Source organism: Lottia gigantea (genome assembly GCF_000327385.1).
Source record: "Lottia gigantea unplaced genomic scaffold LOTGIsca_71, whole genome shotgun sequence".
Classification (NCBI taxonomy): domain Eukaryota; kingdom Metazoa; phylum Mollusca; class Gastropoda; family Lottiidae; genus Lottia; species Lottia gigantea.
The window spans coordinates 572462-592597 of record NW_008710397.1 but is presented as its reverse complement, the minus strand read 5'-3'; the positions used below and the strand labels follow the sequence as shown (position 1 = coordinate 592597).

The following is a 20136-nucleotide window of genomic DNA, read 5'->3' as shown; positions in this document are numbered from 1 at the left end:
TCCTCAAAGCATGGTAGTTCATACTCAAAATGGGGCAAGTCTAATCAGTGATGGGCAATTGTTATCTTCCACAATAGGTCATCCACAGTATCAGACTGTGGGACCAGGATTAGATCCACAACAAGTCACTGTAGTTATGGATGCAAGAGTTCATGCACAACTGAATCCTCGCAGTCTGGTGGTAGATCCACAAACTTGCATGAATCCTGGAATGCCATCAACACTGCAAGCCATTGGACAAGCAAATCCTGCAGATGGTAGCATTGTTTATACCGTTCCCACAACAGCACAGACAGTTGTCATGGCAGCACCACCACAAGAGTATTCTAGTATTGGATCTTATTATAGCTTCGTTATGAATAATGAGGGACAATAATATTGTCTTGTCAAGATATCACGATACATTGATATTGTATCACAAGATACTGATTTTGTGATGATATATTGGACAGAGATTGCATCATGTAATACCGGTACGTACTTTTATTATTATTATGTTCATATTAAACGCACTTTTTGTCGTTTCTTGTCAAACTACATACAACTTCCATTGTGTGGCTTAATCAACTCAAATATCAAATATGATACTACTTTCTATTTCTCATGCTTTTTGCTAAAGTATTTAACTGGTGTAGTAAATTTTTAAAATTAAATGTGCAATATTTCTTCTTCTTTGCATGAATTGTGTATAATTACTTTTAATGTGATATGTGATTGAATCATGTAGAAAATACAAAAAATTATAGCATATTTTTATACACCCACATGAAATGGGGGGCGTATGTTGTCGTCGCCCATGTCTGTCCGTTGGTACGTCCACAATTGCTTGTAAACACACTTGACTGATGATGACGAAACTTGGTGTAAGTGTTATTAATCACCCAAAGATGAACAGTGTTGAAAATCAGCAAAATCAAAACTTATTTAGTTTGAGTTATTGCCCTTGTTCTTGAAATGCTCTTTCAGCTGCAATTATTGACAGATTTTGATGAAATTTGGTGTTTGTAATTACCCAAGGATGAACCCTATTGAAAATCAGAAGAATCCAAAATTATTTACTATGAGTTATTGTTCGAAAACTTGTTCAATATCTAGCTTATCAGCACTCTAGAAGGCGACAGATTTTGCCAAAATTTGGTGGAATTGATTATTATCACCCATGCATGAACCCTATTGAAAATCAAAAAATCAAAAAATATTTGATAGGAGTTATTGAACTTGTTCTTGTATTCGCCTTTAATTTATAGCTCATAAACACTAAAAGGCACCATTCTTGCCAAATTTTGACTAAACTTGGTATTATTATTCAGTATTGCCCCAAAAGTTCAAAAGAAGTATATGACTGAAGGTTGAATATTTCATACTGGTGATTGTTTGAACTAAGCTAATCAGTAATTCAGAATTATCCGCGTTTAGATGTAAAAATGACTCATCTATTTTTGAGACACTGCCATACATAGAAAAGACATCTATAAAAATAGGAAAAGAAATTCTTAGTTTGAGATATTCTTTGGTGCTTTTAAATCCATCTCATTAACTCAAGTAGAGGTACAGTGTCAATGGGAAATACTGTTTTCTAAGTAGGTACAGTGTCAATGGGAAATACTGTTTTCTAAGTAGGTACAGTGTCAATGGGAAATACTGTACAGTGGAGAGGAGATGTACAGTGTAATAAGGATGTACAGTGTCACTGTGAATATACACTTTGATACAAAATTTATTTTACACATAATTTACTACATACATTAGTAAACAATTATTCTACAATTAAAAGCATGTTTCAGATACATCACAAACCCCATATAGCATTTACAGATACAATTGCTAAATTTGTCATCAAGCGTATGTATTTAAATGGATAAATTGTGAAACTTGGCCAGAATTAGTGCCCCACTATCTGCATTTATCCCATATCAATGTGGTTTACATTATTAGAATGCATTCGTAATTCTTTCTTTAATGATGGTTTCTATGTGAAAATAAACTCTCAATTAGTCAAGACCGCCACAGATTAAAGAGTCAATTTTATCACAATCCAGATCATGTTTTCCATTATTAAAGTAACCATCTAATGTAACAGTATTTGATTCCAGTCAACTTGATGTGAAAAGACTTCCATTTCTAACCAACGTTCATAATTATATTTAAATTCCTCAGTCAAATCAAATTTTAGTCCTAGGATACTCTGTAGACAGTTATCAACTGGTTTGAACTCTGGATCTGTACCATTGGAGCCATACCGACGGCTGTTAAATCTATCTACACAGGCTCTTAATGCACATTCTTCAGCTTGAAAATCCCAGGGTCTGGCATCCATATCTATAAAATATATTCAGAGTACATTGTATTTTTTATATTCTCTTCAAGTTGTACAGTTAACGTTTTATTTAGGCTTCTTCACTCACTGAGTGAAAGCCATCAGATGAATACATCCATACTTTTAAATGCAAAGTTTAAAGAAATAATTTTTTAAATAGTTTTACTCTAAAAAGAAGTGCCAAATGGATGCATCAATGATAAAAAAAAAAAATTTTTTCACAAGAAACTCTCCAATTAATATTTACAGCCAGCCATTTTGTAATTCATTGCTGATGGTTGATAGTGCTATGTTACAGTATCAGTGTTACCAGTGGGTAAGAATTGGTGCGCATTATATTCGCAAATATACAGTATCTGTATATAGTTATTTTCTTACCATTGCCATAAGCCCAATCATCACCAAGACGATGTCGTACTTTCTGGTATATGGCTGACATTGTCTTCATATTACTCTTTCTCCATTGTCTACCGAGATATTTGGTCTGCATTTTTAACAGCTTCAGAATATACAGCTGCATCATTGAGTGTTTGACTTTTAAAGCTCTTTTTAATATTGGTGCTGATTTAAATACTACTAACATCTGAAAAATAATTTATGGTCAACAGCTAATCAACATAGTAAAAAACAAAATATTAGAAAAAACTCGCACCATATTGACTCTACAAAACCCTTAGCAAATCCATTCGCAGACAGACAATGAGGCAAATTTACTGCACACATTTTGAACATCACAATGGATTTTTACTTTATTTTAACTTAATTAGTTTCATTTTGTAACTTTTCTTTTAGACTATGTTCTAAATATCTCAAAATATACTCTGATAATTGCTCTACATAGTCACTTTAAATTTCTCTTACCATAGTTCTTGAATGTTTCCATTTGGTCAATTTATTTAATATTCTTAATAAATTAATACAGGAAAAGAGATTTCGCCAACAAAACGTTTGATTATCACCATTTTCCTAAAATATAACATTCATAAGAAATTATGAATACTGGTTTTAGTTTGATGTCAAATATAAACATGGCATTCTCCAAAAAAAAACCCACGATGTTTCAAATCAAATTTACTTATTCTTATTGGTATTTATTTCTCTCAAGTTATGATGTGGTGTTTGTAAAAATCATTTTACTCCTTCTTATCATTTACTAGATTAACTAGGTTGTACACTAAATGATAGAAAAACTGTAGGACAGGATTTGACTTTAAGATGCCATATCAGCATGCCAAAAACACTCTATGAAATTCTGGTACTGACCATAGTTTCTGCTGTTAAATCTGGCTGATCACCTGTTACACAATTAGGAAAATCTAACACTGGTATACTGTAAATACAATATTTAATATATTATTGTAATAAATCTTTATTGGGACCCTCAGTGCTCGTATACACAAACATTATACAATACAATTACACAAAAATACAATTCATACTATAAAATTAATCTAATCAATTCGCTTATTTTTTTCATGATCTCTACTGTAATCTAAATAGATTTATACCAAGGTCGCTTTCTGGTAACGTTCATTTCAACCAATCACTACTATATAACTCCTCATTGTGCCATACTTTGAACGAGATTTTTGATTGAGGAATCGTCTTTTTTAATGTCATTAATAACATATCTTAAGAACTATGGCTCCCTCATTATGGAACGATAACCGGTGAATGATGTTTCACTATTTCAAGCTAACTTTATGTGCTGTCCATGGGGAGAAACTACTTACCTATTTTTAGCACTAACATAAGATAGAATATTTTGATTGAAGAATTTGAGCACCAGTGGTATACAATTAGCAAATACTAGATGTTGACTCATAAATTCAAACTATAACAAAAAACAGAAAACACATGCAGAAAATAGAATGTAATAAAAACTGTAACTTCTATTTCGCTCACTCAAAAAAATAACAACAAAGGGGTTGGGGGAATATGTGGGTGCGTGTGGACAAGTGAAACTAAATGGCTTCATGGGTTGTTCTCCAACCCAACTGCCTTGATGGGTTTTAGATAGAGCATCCGAAACTTTCAATCATGTCATTTGCTAGGTTATGTCAAACAAATGATGGTTGTGGGTTCTAATCTCTGTCAGCACACGAAAGTTTGGTGACCAACCACCATGAACAGTCATCTTTTCTCATTATTCCACTCAACCAAGCTGTAAATGGATACATATAATTCGAGAAAGGTCAATGCCAAGAGGTTATGTGAAACAATGATGGTCGTGGGTTTTAAATGGAGTCAGCATGTGTAAGACTGGTGACCTGATGTAGTCATCCAGCTGTAAATAGTATAGCTAATCCGAGAAAGACCAGCTGGTAGAATGAATCATTATGAACCTAAGTTGTTATCCTTGTAAAATATAGTTTGTTGTTTCTTTTTCCCTACAGCATAATGCCTCAGTAAAATACATGTCTTGAAGTATTTTATCATCTCTGATCCTGACTATTTCGTTAGACTTACCTGATAAATATGGTTAAGTTTAAAATGTTTTAATAATAGTAATAAAAGACCAGAGATAGCTTTGACTATTATTTCTTTATGTCTATTTACATCTATTCCTAATTTCATTGATTGCAATACTGTTGTACTGAAAACAAACAAAAAATCATTGACATTTTCTATATTCCTGTGTTGGTCTCTGAAGAAACATTTTATCCTACTGAGCTCTTCTAATCTTGTATGAAAATAGGGGCATTTCAAAACCAATGCTTTTTGTCATAGTGATGTCATGATATGGTCAGGTTTTACTGGAATTAAAGAGACCACAGACTTTCAAAAGAAAATCATGATGTTGCATATAAATTAAATGCTTCAAGGGATATGTGTATCGTTATGCTGATTTGCATCATTCTAATTCTCAGTTAGACTAGTTCTTGCAATTTGCTAAATCTAAGAGTTTTATGGCAGAACTTTCACATAAGTCCTTGAATATTATAAGCAGATTTTACAATAATGGCATACTATAATATTGAAAACCTACAACGAAATGCTATTTGGTCGACAGGATGCCGGATACAACAGTCTTTGATAGAATGCTAAACTGCTCTGGGGAGATTTCTTTTATACCAAAATCATAAATGTCATACTTACGGCATTTCTTCAGGAAGTACATCAGCTAGTATATTTATAGATTCGGTTTTAGCTTTGGAAGTAGGAGCAGCTGCTAATAATAGTTTTAATAGAGCAATCTGCAAACAATACATGATTAAATACAGGGTGATCATAGCACATTACATTACAAAACATAACATATCCACTCATACGAAATATCATGAAGGTCCAGTGTTCCACCCCTCCCTTGTCATTGATGCAGGTCAAAGGGGATGACATGGAAAAAGCATTTAGTCATTCAGCTTAGACAATAAACAGAGGCTCTCTTTAGTTTGAATTCTCATATTCCTTTCATTACATTATGGTGCCTGTCTTCATTATCTCAGAAAACCTTCATTTTCAATTTCATGTCATTGAAAAATATGATTCTTACCATATATTGTGGTAAATTAGGTAACATTACTTGATACAGACATTCTGCTGGTGTATTAGCAACTTCTTTTTCAGGCTGAAAATAAATAGAATTATCTAACTTACTATCTTTACATACTGACTCTAGAAATAAACTTTTGAGAACAGACTGTAGTTCAAGCAGTTAGAGTGCTGGAATATTGACATCATTTCCTTGTTTACCTTGAACCCCTGAGAAAAATGGTTTGTACCCTCACTTTATTTCTATCTTAAGGTTTCTTTGGGAAGTACTCTCTTAACCTCCATGTTAGGCTTGAATTCTACCTTGACAGTTGTCTACCAGTATCTATTGAGTCAGTCTGTCCCCTATTTGTACCCCCAGTCTCAGGGGGTAAGTAATAAAAACTTACTCTGGATAATGGATTTTTAGCAATTTCTTCCTCTCGTTTTATTTGTAATTCTGATAAAGATATATACAGATGCTGAAAAGCAATATAATTGAAAATGAATAGCAATAAATATATATATAAATGAATAATTTAAAGATGGGTTCCCCTTTTTTCATTTATGAAAATGAAAATACTAATACTTATATGAATAGAAAGTAGATGTGGTCTAATGACTTGGAAAAATACCAGTTTGTCTCACATGTCCATAATTAATTCATAATTAGCTACATTAGAAGAGAATTACTAGCAGAGTTCCAATGAGTGATCGATCAAGAAATGTTAAAAAGTCCTTTTTGTTTATCCAGACAGTACATACATGGACATTTATGATTGGTTAAAATTCTTAATTATATGCAATAAAAACATAATGATATGATTAAGAATACATAATAATTCATTAGAAACACCAATTAATCAAATAGTTTGCATAATTTTATCCTAAAAATAAGGAAACCTATCTTTAATACCAAGGAATTTAATAGCAAAATCTAAATAATTTGTTTGAAATTTCAAGAAGATCTGAAAAATACCTGTTTTAAGATTTTGACGCCTTCGTGTATTGGTTGTGGTAAACCAGCCAATGAATCATGATCATTCTTCACTTGAAAACCTACAAATTTGTTTCGTGTACACTCTAGAAACATCTCCAAATCCTTTTGTCTGAAATAATAGGTGTAGAGATTACTTCATAACCAGCAGTGGTGTTTCTAGGTAACATTACGTCAGAGGGCCGAGCAGGGGCCACTGGCAAAATGGTACAAAATTTGAAGGGGAGGGGAGGGGGAGGCAAAGCAGAGCCAGTGTCTTTTTTGTCTCACCTTAGCAACCATGTGAGTAAATATCCACAAAACCAGCCAAAAAATTTTACGAAAGCTTGAAAATGGGGACATTCATGTGGTTGCATTATGAAGGTGATTGCTCTCTTATATCATGTATAAATAACTCACCTGACTTTTGGTTTCCATGGTAATGACTTTTGAACAAAAGAAGGTGTGGAAGGTCTAGGAGGAGTGGGAGGTAACTCTTCATCACTTTCTGATTTTAAAGCATCCACGTCTCGCATGAGGTCATCATCTCTTTCGGCACCATTACCATTTTCAAACGGGTCATCCAAACTACTCTGTTTGACTAAACTCTGTTAGTGTTCCGTTGTAAATATAGGAAGGCGTAGAGAAGAAGGCAAGAGAGCGAAAGAGAAAAAAGTGTTATAGAGCCGATAAAAAGCTTAAAATTTGGTAAAAAAAAAAAGGGCATTCCAAAGAGAAAGAAAAAATTATGTTAAAAGATATTAATGAAAATCTTGTTATTCAAAATATAAACACTAGCTGCCAACTTGAATATGAGGATGAGCTGAAAAGTTCATAGACTGTCTCAGATGGAATTATGGCACAGTAATGAAACTTGGAATACTTCCTGATACTAACAGCATTGTTACTTTTCAGATCAGCTCAAGCTGATTGACTGATTTAAAACTTGGAAAAGTAGAACCAGAGACATCTTTGCCTTTTCAGTTCACCCTCGTAAATAGTAACTGAAACTTTACAAGCCAGGTTTATATTGTACACTACTTATACTACCTACTAGTGAAATAGATTTTAGCTTGATATATTAGTGAATTGATGTATCGAAATATGACAATCAAGATACGCGCATTGTATTGCAAGGACATGTATCAATACGGGACGATACATTTCATTCCATAAAAAAGTTAGGATTTGTATAATTTGGTTAATGGAATGACAAATTTTTGTTCACTGACTTGACTGAAATTGTTGGTAACTAAATGCAAGACATTGGACATTAACCACTCATCAACTACGTTACCAAATATCACAGTTAAAAATTTTATACATTAATATATATAGAAACTTTGAAGATAAAATTCGAATTTTTATCCCATTAACCCATATCGCGATATGTATCGTATCGTGACCCTTGTATCTAGTTACCTTACGTATTGTGGCATGATTGACGATACCCAGCACTATGCTTGGCTTTGTCATTTATAGAATAAAATTAGAACTAATAACTAGTATGTGTTAGTGTATTTTAGCCAATACGTATTAGTACAAATCTAAATAAAATGCTTGTTGGTATGCCTATTACATGCTTCAACTATTTCATATGCACTTAGTAAATGTTAGTGAGTTTTGAACCTGATATTAGATAATTCACTAGCTCAATTTGGGCATATAATTTGCAAGAATAAGTGGGCAGGCTTTTTTGTTTTTCATCTTGAGATAAATCAATCAAAGAATTAAAGGGATTGTAAAGATGTTTTCTAAATTTTGTATGTGTATCGGGGACACTGATAACTTCAATTTGCACCATTCCAATTTTCATTCTGATGTCTGTGTTTCTTGCAATTCCGCTAAAACTAACGCGTTTTATGACGCCACTCGAGGGGAACTACTGGAAGCTACTATTAATATATTTGTAGTTCCCCTCTAGTGACGAGTTAATTTTAGTGGAATTGCAAGAACCACAGAATGAAAATTGGAATGGTGAAAATTGATGCTATCAGTGTTTTCCTGCTACACATAAAATATATAGAAAACCTCTTTACAATCCTTTAATGTAGATAATTTAACAAACGAGGGGAGATACATGATCTCAATGTCATGTCACTCAAACAACAAGTAAAGAAAATACAACGAATCCATGCTTTCATTCAAATGTGAACTGAGAAGTGATAGGCATGCTAAGAAACAACAGAAATTTGACAGGAGGGGGAGGGGAATAATCAGAGGGGAGGGGAATAATGAGAGATAAAAGTGTGGGTAAGGCAATGAGAGACAACAATCTACGTATTTTCTTCAGTATCTAAAATCTGATTTATCTGAATTGTAATACCAGTTTCAAAATAGTACTAATACCCGTTAGTCTTAAAAAACTTAAAGGGACCATCTTGGGGGGTTGATTTTAGTCTTGAGTATATGTAATAGTTTCCAGAAGTACTAGAAATGTAAGAAAATCACTTAATTCCTTTAAAAATACTTCAAACTTGGAATTTTACCCACTAATTCTATATATGTCTTTTCTATATATAACAGAGTATCTTAAATTGACGAGTTGTCATTTTAACATTCAAACTCAGATAATTCTGGACACATTTCGATGGTAAGGTGTGAACACTATAACTGATTAGCTCAGCTAAAAAATTCCTGTTTCTGAGACTACCTGTCTCTTTGAAAATAATATAGTTTTGTGAGCTTCCTCTCAAAAAGTGTTATGAAAATGTCTTAGATTATACAATAAAATTGCCAACTTAAAAATGAATTTTAAAATGATATATGCCTGTCTAGTCATTAGTATTAGTACTAGTATTATATATTTCAAACATTGGTATTCTAAGTCACAGAAAAATGACAGATGAAATTTATTTAGTGAAAGTACGCAGGCAAACTTTACAGGGATACATTGATGTCTGGAGTAGACATCTTTACAATGTCAAGTTAACATTACGAGGTTCATCTTATACCTCAACTCTAATATCCACTTTCTTTTTACCACGGAAGTTTGTAAATGCAACCATTTGGTTGTCTTGTACAGCAAATACAGCCAATCAGAGTCTACGACAGCTGAAGTCTATAAACAGTTAGTCATTAGGTAAAAGTCTTTCTATCAAGGGCTCTGATTGGCTGTATTCAATGGCCTACAATCTAATCAAATTGCTGAAAACCATGATACAAGAAAGTTGGCTATTGAAGTCAAGGTATGAGAAGTTTGTAATAGTTTGACATTGTGAAGATGGGTGTGGATTAGAGTTAGAAATCAGATGAAAATTGTAGACTGAAACTAGTGAGATATACCTCACATTACAAATAATACAATAATATTATTTTCAACTTGAACCATTTTTCATATGACATTTTGAATAAGAATTCTTGCATTGCTTTCCAAACATTGGAAAAATTGGAAATAATGCAAAAAGATGGGGAACAAAGTAGCAAGTAACACAAGATACAATACACAAGCGGGTATCCTTTTGCCAAACCAAGGGTACAATCAGTCTTCATAATTTAGTTTATTGGCTAACTAATCCAAATAAGTGACTTGTTGCTGCAAATGTTAGTCACAGAAAACTCTTCATACCGTTGATATAGCATTGTAGCTGGAGAGTACATGTATATATTCTTGTATCATCATCCATGCATCCAGGCCTCTGATGAATATTTCAGTTATTTAAAGAAGGTCAGACATCACCGAAATAATTTATGTATAAGCGTCTCTTCAACAATACATATTTCTACTTCACTGTAGCAAGCTTGTATGAAGGAGTGAGGTAATAAATATTCATGATGTGACATGATTTTCAATATGGCCAAAATTCAAACTCTCTTACAATCTATACTACAGCGTATTTCCAAATAATATATGAATTAAATGAAAACCTAGAAATGAAGGCCTAGATGCATGTACAAGAAAGTTTAACTGACATTAAAAGACAAGTCAATACTCACTCTTTTTCCAGCTCGTGTACCTCGCCGTGGAGCTTGTTGTTCAATCAGATCTGCAGCAGACGCCGGTGGTGATGAGGCTCTCATATTCTTACACACCTCATACATGTCTTCTGGCAAGGGAGGTAAATCATGTTCACCTCTTACTCGATTCTTCTCATCTTGAAGATTACGTAAACCACCCAATGACAACTGTAGACAAATCAAAAATAAGATCATCTAATTTACCATTTCTCCTCTATTTTGTTCAGAATCATGTATTATGTATATGAAATGAACTATTAACAGTATTAAAAGTCTTTTATTGTCTTTAGGTTCACTTCATCAACTAAAATAAATTTGATTTCACAGAGGGAACTTTCGACTACTACTATTGCTTCAATTTGGGCCATGCGAGAAATTAGCTAAGCCCTTTTATTCTGATTTTTCATCTCTTGAGGATCTTGATCTAAATAACCCCTCTGCCCATTAACACTGACAGGGGAGAAACCTGATCGAAAAATTCCAAGATAGTATCTCTGAGATCGAACCCATAGCCCATAAGTTATCCAAATTAATCTTAACACTGTGTGTTACTCCTTAAAATATCTCTTACCAAAGCAACTTTCCATAACAACAGGAGAACTTTCTTCATAGGAAAATGTGGTGCACTACCACTACAGAATCTGGTTACCATGGCAAATAATGTGATTGCTAATGGATCCTCACCGATAATAGGTTGATCTGAAAATTAAAACAGACAATATTTCAATTTGTGGAGCTGATAAATTTAACTTTGGGAATATGTGCCTTTTTATTTGGTATATCTATATACAACTATGGTGGATGTTTTTAACTTACTTAAATCTGCTATGAAATTTTCTCTAAGAATTTTTTCTTCTTCAGTTTCTGTGGGTTCGATCACTCTCATTCTTTCTACCATAGTATATAATATATTCAAAATTAATCTGAAAAATTCATCAAATATAACACTAACCATCATACATCGTTTTGTTTCTTTTCTCTGGGTTACCTTGTTCTTTTTTTGTAGATGGATTGATAAGTCAAACATTATGACTGCTGAAGGGGACTATTTGAAAAAATCTGGTGCTTGTGATACGATTTCTGTTTTGGATAAAGTAAATTTTAGCATATGATGATTTTAAACCAAAAATTGCAGCAAATATGAAATATTTTTGCTACCAAAACTTTGCACTGGTTAGTAAATGGAAATCTCTGAAACGAACGAACTCTGCATTCTGTGAGAAAACCGTTTGTGACAGGACATAATGAAAAAGGCTTACCTTAATTCCTTACTGTCTGATATTGAAACTGCTGGTTTTCTCAGAGCAGCAGATGATGCTGTTTGATTCCTGCAAAAAAGAAATGAATAATTAGCTTACCCTATACAGAAGAAATTCTAGTATTCATCAGGGCAAAATATGTTAACAAAACTTCAGTTTTATAGAATTAGGATAGAGTTTAATGTATCACTTTCAAGAAATAAAAATTTGATGCATAGTTCTTCAACAATTAAATTAAAAACATACAGTGGGAGTTTAGAATGGTGTCATTCCAAGATAGAGGTTATCAATAACTTTCTCTCATATAGTTCTTCCCAAGAGCATTCCATCATTCATATTAACTGCATGTGAAATGCTTAACATCCCTATCATTGTTTAATTGTAAGGTAACTATATACAAGATCTTAATTCTGAATAGTGATATGGATGGAAGAAATTGAGCTTTCACACCTGGCAATCAATAAGTCACTAGACCATATCCCATGAAGATGAAAACTAATCTGAATTGTCAAAAAAAGACAAATACTTACTCTATTTCCATGGCTAACAGTTCAACAAATGATATAAACAATTCTTGATCATAAAGTAAGAGAACATTTTTTCTGGACCATTCATTTTGATTATCTTCATTATCACATTCTCCAAAGACACCTTTAAATACAAATAAAATACATGGTAGGGTGGATATCAGTCTAATCAAAATTATTCCGTTTTTTGTCAGCTTTTATTTTCAATTTGGCCACTTCAGTTAAGATCTTAAGACAGCCCTCTAGAATATTTGTCTGTTTGATGACACTACCAGCCAATCAAATTTCTGCCCTTTCCAACACTTGGTTTTTGCATTATTGACATCATTAAATGCTTAGTTTTACTGGAATTACAAGACCTACAGAGGTCTAACTTAAGAAAACGTCTTTACAATCCCTTTTTCATTAAAAAACATGGATTGAAGTCTACAGACCTTGTACAAGATATAATATAGCTTGAATAGCAGACTTCCTTCTATTTCTATCTGTAATCTCTAGTTCATTCTGTAAATATACTATAAACTTTGTCCTGTCTTCCTCACTAACAGTAGTCCATTTCTCAAATCCTACAGAAGAACAATACATTACATTAAGATTTGGACAACAGACTGTTTCTTACTTTTATACTTTTCTGCATTTGATTGAGATAATAAAGAAGGGCAACACTATGAAGTGTACAATGAGTAAAATTTTGCCAAGTAATTGCATTAGACTAATCTTTTTCAATTTCCAAGTGTCAAGCGATCACTAACATGCTTAATATATGAACATCCATTTTTAATTACACCTCAAAGGCTAGATGCTTTTTTTCAAATCTACAAAATTGGGGTCTATGAAAATAAATGATTTCAAGTTACCTTGTTTGTGAAACAACTCTTCAAAACAACATTGATTTTGAGAATATTCATCTTCTTCAGTGTAACTATATAATTCTACAAATAAAAAAAAATAGGTCAATAAGCCATACGTAGGTCAAAATCTGGATTATTTCACCTAGCAGTGTCTAACACATCATTCAAGGGGACAATATAAGCTTGTATATTCTTGGACAGCACTAGTCTCTAAAGACCATCTAAAACAATGAGTAAAAAGTCAACTTTACTTTGAAATTTACTTTATGACTTTACCTGATATCTCTACATTTAACTTATCAGCATCATCATAAACAAATTCTATATCAGGGACATCAGACATTGTCTACAAAATAACACATATTTTAATACACGGCCATCCCTACCTAACGTCACTAAATCACATGCCAGTATTTTACACTAGATTGTTGTTTTAATTTTCCAATGTTTTACTGTGCATACTCAAATGGACGTACGGGCTAAATAGCGAAAATTAAATTCTACAGGTTCATGGCTAAATTACCACCACTTTAATAATGAAATAATGTATCAGTAGGCTATGTAATACAATAGAAAAGTCATACACAAAAAAAAATAGGGTAATTAGATATACCAAGAGATTTGCAAAGAAAATGGGGCAAAACAAAATTAATGAGAAATTTCAACGATCATATGTCATATTTAAGGATTGATCTGTGTTGCATTTAGTCAATAATATTATGTTGATATTGTCAGAATGTATTATTGTAAACAAATGGCTAGCACTGACCATCTACATATTAAAAATCCATAATTTTAAGAACCAATGATGCAGCTATAATCTCAATGACCGTCTACATCTATTTAATTGATAATTACCTCAGAGTCACGTCTCTGTCTTCTCAAGAGCTCTCTTAATTTTGGAACACCTCTTTTTCCTGCAGAGTTAGCGTCCATTTTGTTTTCAAGAGCAGATAACTCTATGCAAAAAATCTGTGCTTTCAGACCACCACTAATTCCACTATACAATTTGTCGGAGGATTTTATGCACAGGCTGCCCAATTTAGGATAGACGCAGGCCTATCATATTATGATATATATTAGAGTAAGTCTATCATGAGACAAACAATCTTCAGATAAGATCATTCCCAATTAGAATATATCAGAATTTTGCATGACGTAAGCCCCCGTCTTTAACTTATAGTTATAGGCCTAGGCCTATTTCAAGTTTTTCCAATTTTGTTTTAAGGTAAATATAAAGGTTTCGGCCCCAATTGAGATGGCACTGGCAGTTTTTGTAGTTTCTAGAGCTTGCGTTTTTAGGTAAAAGAAAAAAAAAACTAAGGCAAGTGCAAGCTTGTTGAGGTTTATAGACAGGTGCCTTGGAGCTTGGGTGATAAGAGAGCTGACCTATAGCTTCCCACTTTTAAAAGTAAAGCTTAATATGCAAAATCAATTTTTAATTTTAAATATTTTTTTGATATAAAATACACTCTTTATGTGAATTCACCGCACTAAGACCCACTACAGTGGAGGCACCAAACACCCGTGGCTGTGGGTACAAATTTGGGTATCATCTGGTGCATTCGGACAAATATTTTGGAACAAAAACGTAAAAATCATAATTCTTAATTTGTTGAAAATAAAGTGGGGATGCAAACCATTTTTCTAGTGCCCCTCCACCCCCGACCTCCCTTAATCTTCACTGCCGCCACAACTGAGGCCGTGGTAGGAAATGAAATGAATGGAGTTTTACGTCCTATTTTATGCACCATGTGAGATAATGAGCCAAGCAACACAATGCAGAGTGCAATGAGGGAAATTGGAACAGCGGCATTAGTCTGTTCTTTTTCGATTTCATACTGTTTCATACTTTAACGTGCACAGGGGGCCTCGGTTTATTGTCCCATGCGAACGACTATGTGAGCCCCCCTTACCAGTATCACTGACATGGGGAAACCGGGTAGGAAGTGTAAGTCTATATAAGAAGTATATATATTATGATGGAAACATTTATTATAAAATTAAGCAGTATTTGAAAATAAGAACAGATAATGACCTTCTAACACGTAAATAATTGGCCTACTATAATGTATTATATAAAAAAAATTCAACAAATTATGATATAAGATATCAATGTTAACAATAAAAACTAATTTGGCACGTTACTTTTAAAACATATTATTATTATTAGTATACAACAATAGATGTTAAAAATTGTCCAAAAGGCTTCTCAGGTAGCATAACCTCGAGGGCACACCTTGAGGGCAACTGTTGGCCATTTTTATAGCATACTGCCCTGCTTGGGCCTATGCAAAATGCTCATCAGTCAATATATAATTAATTGTTATTTCGATATAGGAAGATTCAGGTTGATTGTTCGTTATCAAAAGAGACTAGAATATTATGTTCATGATAAAAGGAATAAACGTCGTAGACTAGTATTAGGCTTGATAAAACAAAATTCACCAATGTAGGACTATAGACAAAGGTGAGATGAGACAATGTGGTTTCAAACAGTGTCGACCCCGTCACCTGATGTTTCCTAGAAACGCATTTGGTTTAAAATTCTATGTTTCGTTCATCGCATCCCGAATACGGGTTCCCCAAAAAGAACAGTAAGTCGAATGGGGGTGTGGTTTGGACACGATGTGTTTCAACATGATGATTTTTTTTTTTTAGAAAATGGATAATGCCTTTTCTTGATTTTTATGAACCATGCAGAAATATGCAGCCGTAGCGTCTTCGGTAGAAGATTCCATTTAGCCACCGCATCCACCACATCCACCACCACATCCTCCTCCGCATCCACCACAACCTCCACAACCACCACACCCACCACATCCTCCACACCCGCCACATCCACCACAACCACCCGCATCTCCATCAACAGCTGCTGAACATTCACCACCCATATCACCAAGTCCTTCAGCATCTCCGACTTCCATTCCACCGGCACATCCACTGCATGCGTTGGAACCATGGTATCGCCGCATATAAAAATTCGAAGGAGTCTTTTCCAAATGACCCATCGCCATGATCATAGCTAACTCATCTGAAGGGATGAAATTCACGGTCTTGTTCCCAACTATCTTGTGATCGGGTTTGGTTGGTTTACCAGGTTCCCAACCAATAGGTCGTGGTATGCAAAGAACGTGAAGTAGAGCTATCGAGAAGGTCAAAGCTAAGTTCTCAGCCACTTCATTTGCATCGGGCGATATTCCGATGGCCCCACATCTAAGGTTTACCGAAATATCACCGAATGCAAAATTGTATACTTTTTGCAAGTACGGCAGGACTAGTTCCGCTACTTTGCCCGTTGATAATTTTCTAAAGGTTATTTTTAAATATCCCGGTGATCCTTTTCGACCTTTAACGGCACTTCTTGTTGAAGTACCTGAAAGATACAAAAATATTATGAAGAGACCGTCATTTTAATCATCCAATGCAACTCTGCGATTGAATTTGTTAACTCGGCAACCAATTCAGAGAGCCCACATAACTGATATTGTTATTCTAGAATAACTGAAAATACATACCTGCTATGCCGGCTCTGCCCTTTCTAAATCCAGTCCATACACCAATCACTATACCCCAGTCTCCTTTATGGTTCTTAATCAATACAGCACGTTCCCCCTTTTTAGGATCCAATGTAATGGACTTATTAGGGTCTCGAACCTAGAAAAACATACAATGTCCATGACAAAAACGTTACCCCCAACTTTGATTTTTGATTTTGAGTTTCACCATCCAGTTGATTGTTCTTTATTCTCAGAAATCCAGAATTATCCTCTTTTGAATGTTAAAATGACGATTTTTGTCATTTCTTTCAACTCTTTTGAAAGAAATATGCCCTTATTTACATTTTACCTAAATCAACTCCTGAAAATAGCGCATCTGCCCATTTAATTGAGTATTGGTCCAATTTCACTATTGTATAGAGGTAGAATATAGTAATTGAAACCGCACATTACTAAAGCAAAATTTACCAATAATAAAGTAACCACACTGTTTGTTTAAGCTTGGCAGCATCCAAGGAACATTAAGCATTCTTTTAACAGAGGCAATGTATACCTGTGAGGGTAATGGAAGCTGATCAGAGCCAATCAGGTGAGCCACAGCTGCCATTCCGTCTTGGTAGAATATATGGACTACTGACATCAATATAGCTGGACAATGTATCACTCGACATGTAAATATTAGTCTTCCCGTGTGATTTAATAATCTAAAAATAGATATCTGAATTGTAATCTTCCCCTGTCATATAGCCTAATAATCTAAAAATAGATATTTAAATTTTAATCTTCCCCTGTAATATAATTATCTAAAAAAAGATATTCAAATTTTAATCTTCCCGTGTGATTAAATGGCCTAAAATAGATATTTCAATATCAATCTTTCCATTTGATTTGATAACCTGAAATAGATATTTAGATATCAATCTTTCCATTTGATTTGATAACCTGAAATAGATATTTAGATATTAATCTTTCCATTTGATTTGATAAGCTGAAATAGATATTTAGATATCAATCTTTCCATCTGATTTGATAACCTGAAATAGATATTTCAATATCAATCTTTCCATTTGATTTGATAACCTGAAATAGATATTTAGATATTAATCTTTCCATGTGATTTGATAACCTGAAATAGATATTTAGATATTAATCTTTCCATTTGATTTGATAACCTGAAATAGATATTTCAATATCAATCTTTTACCTATTAACAAATGCAGCATTTGGAATATATATTTCATACTTACACATGACTAGCTACGCTGCATTTGTTTTCGTCCATGTTATTGGCTGGTTTAGGTAAAGGTATTGGCCCCCAAAGTCTTTCTGAATTTAGAGGCATATTACATTGATCGTAACGCCCATTTTGTAAAAACAACAAGCACTTTCCCATTGTAGGTGGTTGGATGAAGCCATGTAGATGAACCTTGAGCGCACCGTGGGTATTAGTGTTCACAGTGAGTTCCTCCGAGAATTTCAGCCCCCGAGTTCCAGTCCCTTCCAACACTGGTAAGAAATCATAAAATGTTGAAGCGATATCATCATATTGTCCGAAACACGATATACAAGTACCATCATGCTGCGAAATGGATACTTTTAATTGATTGAATTGTTTAGTGTCGAATTCGAATTTGATGTGATTCTTTTCGTGGTCATTCCATTCCCTTTGAAGTCCTCTGATTGTGGTCAATTTTGGTCCTTTGGTCAAATTACAAGCGAAATATATTTTAACTTTTGTTTTATCAATGTTTCCATTCAATCCATCGACTTTTACTTTATGGATGTCAATCCAAGCGGATTTGGTCGAAAACCCGTAAGTGTCTCCAGGCGAAACCATGGCTAGCTTGTTCAATGGAAGATCGCCACGATACATGGCACCAAAATTAGCAAAGTTTTCGTTGTATTGGCTCTTCCACTTCGTTCTGGTGAAAGCATCAGCTTTGCTAAGTCTGGAACCAGGATGACGCTCATTAACTGAATCGTCGTGTTGGAAAATCTTTCCAAGGAGTTTGGTTGTTTCGTCTCGGTAGATAAATGGGTGGAGCTGGTGAGTGTGCCAGATCAGATCAATGTCGTAACACGGTACCAAGAACGCTTCAGGGTTGACTTTCTTTAAGTACAGATACTTTTTGTAACGCATTAAACTGTTTTCCAAATATTTAGTGTCCTTGAAATGTGGAAGACTGACTTGGTAATAGAAATGTTTTTGTCTAGACACAGCTGCGACCAAATCGTAAGAAAGTGCATGAGATTCATACATGAAATCAGGCGATACGCCTTCTCCATTCAGAGGTATGTCGAATGGTTCGTCAGGATACTTTTTGTTCCACAGACTTTTTGAAATCTCCAAAGCCTTTAATTTTTTCCTGCCGTCCAATAGTTGATGGTTAATAGATTGACCGACGGCGTTCTCGCAATCTCTGTGGTACATCACTGGAGCAAGCAAGTGACAGTGCCAGATCCATTCTATATCTATGGGCGCTGCTAAGATTTGCTGGTGGTTTTCGGCAACCAGTGGAAGCCACAATTGTTCGTATCTCTGAATGGCTCGGTACACCAAAGGACCTTCCAGCAATACCGTTCTCTTATTAATCTCTTCTAGTAAATGGATATGATCAATTGATAAATTGACTAAATCTAAACTAAATCTGATGGCCTTGGGTGACGTGATTTCGCCTCTGAAAAATAAATAGTATTAAAATGTATATGAAGAGTTTTCGGTCGGGTGCCTCTTTTCTGCCCTGTGGATTCTCCCATAGAAACGCCAGTGAGGTTCTCGTATTTTTTGTTTTAGTATTCATTTTTATTCGTGCCTTCTCGAAGTGAGAATAGGAAAAGGCCACTACAGGCTTCCGTACTGTTCTCGCTTTTTGTTTATCATAGATATATAAAAAATAATACTAGGTCATCGGTGTGTAAACAATACATGGATAACAGTCCCATTATTCAACTTATCGACATATTTACTTTGGCTAGATTTGAGCTCAGACTAGCCCACAGTTAGATTGTTTACATACATCGGTCTACATCTTACACACGTAGGCCTACAAACAGAATCTAAGAAATCTTAAAAGCGAAACACGACTTATATGTTTTCAACTTACTTGATTTTCGATTTGATATGCTCAATTATACCTGCCATTAGAGCAATATCAGATATCACCCAAGTTTTTCGATATAAACAATATTACCATTTTCCATCATGGCGTATAATGTATACGATATAGCAGATCGATGCAATGTCTTACTATTCCAGTTGCCATGGGAACATGAGTTAG

At 34.1% G+C, this 20136-nt stretch overlaps 3 protein-coding genes across 3 annotated transcripts; all 3 read right to left on the bottom strand.

Annotated features, from left to right (window-relative positions):
- Nucleotides 1-1699: 1699 nt before the first annotated feature.
- LOTGIDRAFT_221410 (hypothetical protein) lies at nt 1700-14294 on the bottom strand (the record flags this gene model as incomplete). Its single annotated transcript, XM_009065850.1, has 20 exons — nt 1700-2319; nt 2696-2900; nt 3179-3283; nt 3581-3647; nt 4051-4151; nt 4787-4913; nt 5417-5514; nt 5811-5885; nt 6199-6270; nt 6768-6897; nt 7185-7372; nt 10701-10889; nt 11293-11420; nt 11538-11644; nt 11981-12049; nt 12511-12631; nt 12942-13073; nt 13365-13439; nt 13635-13704; nt 14217-14294. The coding sequence occupies 20 exons, from the start codon at nt 14292-14294 to the stop codon at nt 2069-2071; spliced, it is 2388 nt and encodes a 795-aa protein (XP_009064098.1). The 3' UTR covers nt 1700-2068.
- A 1805-nt stretch (nt 14295-16099) lies between these two features.
- Nucleotides 16100-17465, bottom strand: LOTGIDRAFT_167967 (hypothetical protein; the record flags this gene model as incomplete). The annotated part of the gene is made up of 3 exons (XM_009065849.1): nt 16100-16734; nt 16877-17015; nt 17412-17465. The coding sequence occupies 3 exons, from the start codon at nt 17463-17465 to the stop codon at nt 16100-16102; spliced, it is 828 nt and encodes a 275-aa protein (XP_009064097.1).
- A 217-nt stretch (nt 17466-17682) lies between these two features.
- On the bottom strand, nt 17683-20000 carry LOTGIDRAFT_167966 (hypothetical protein; the record flags this gene model as incomplete). Its single annotated transcript, XM_009065848.1, has 4 exons — nt 17683-17754; nt 17985-18030; nt 18106-19536; nt 19963-20000. The coding sequence occupies 4 exons, from the start codon at nt 19998-20000 to the stop codon at nt 17683-17685; spliced, it is 1587 nt and encodes a 528-aa protein (XP_009064096.1).
- Between the last annotated feature and the right edge of the window lie 136 nt (nt 20001-20136).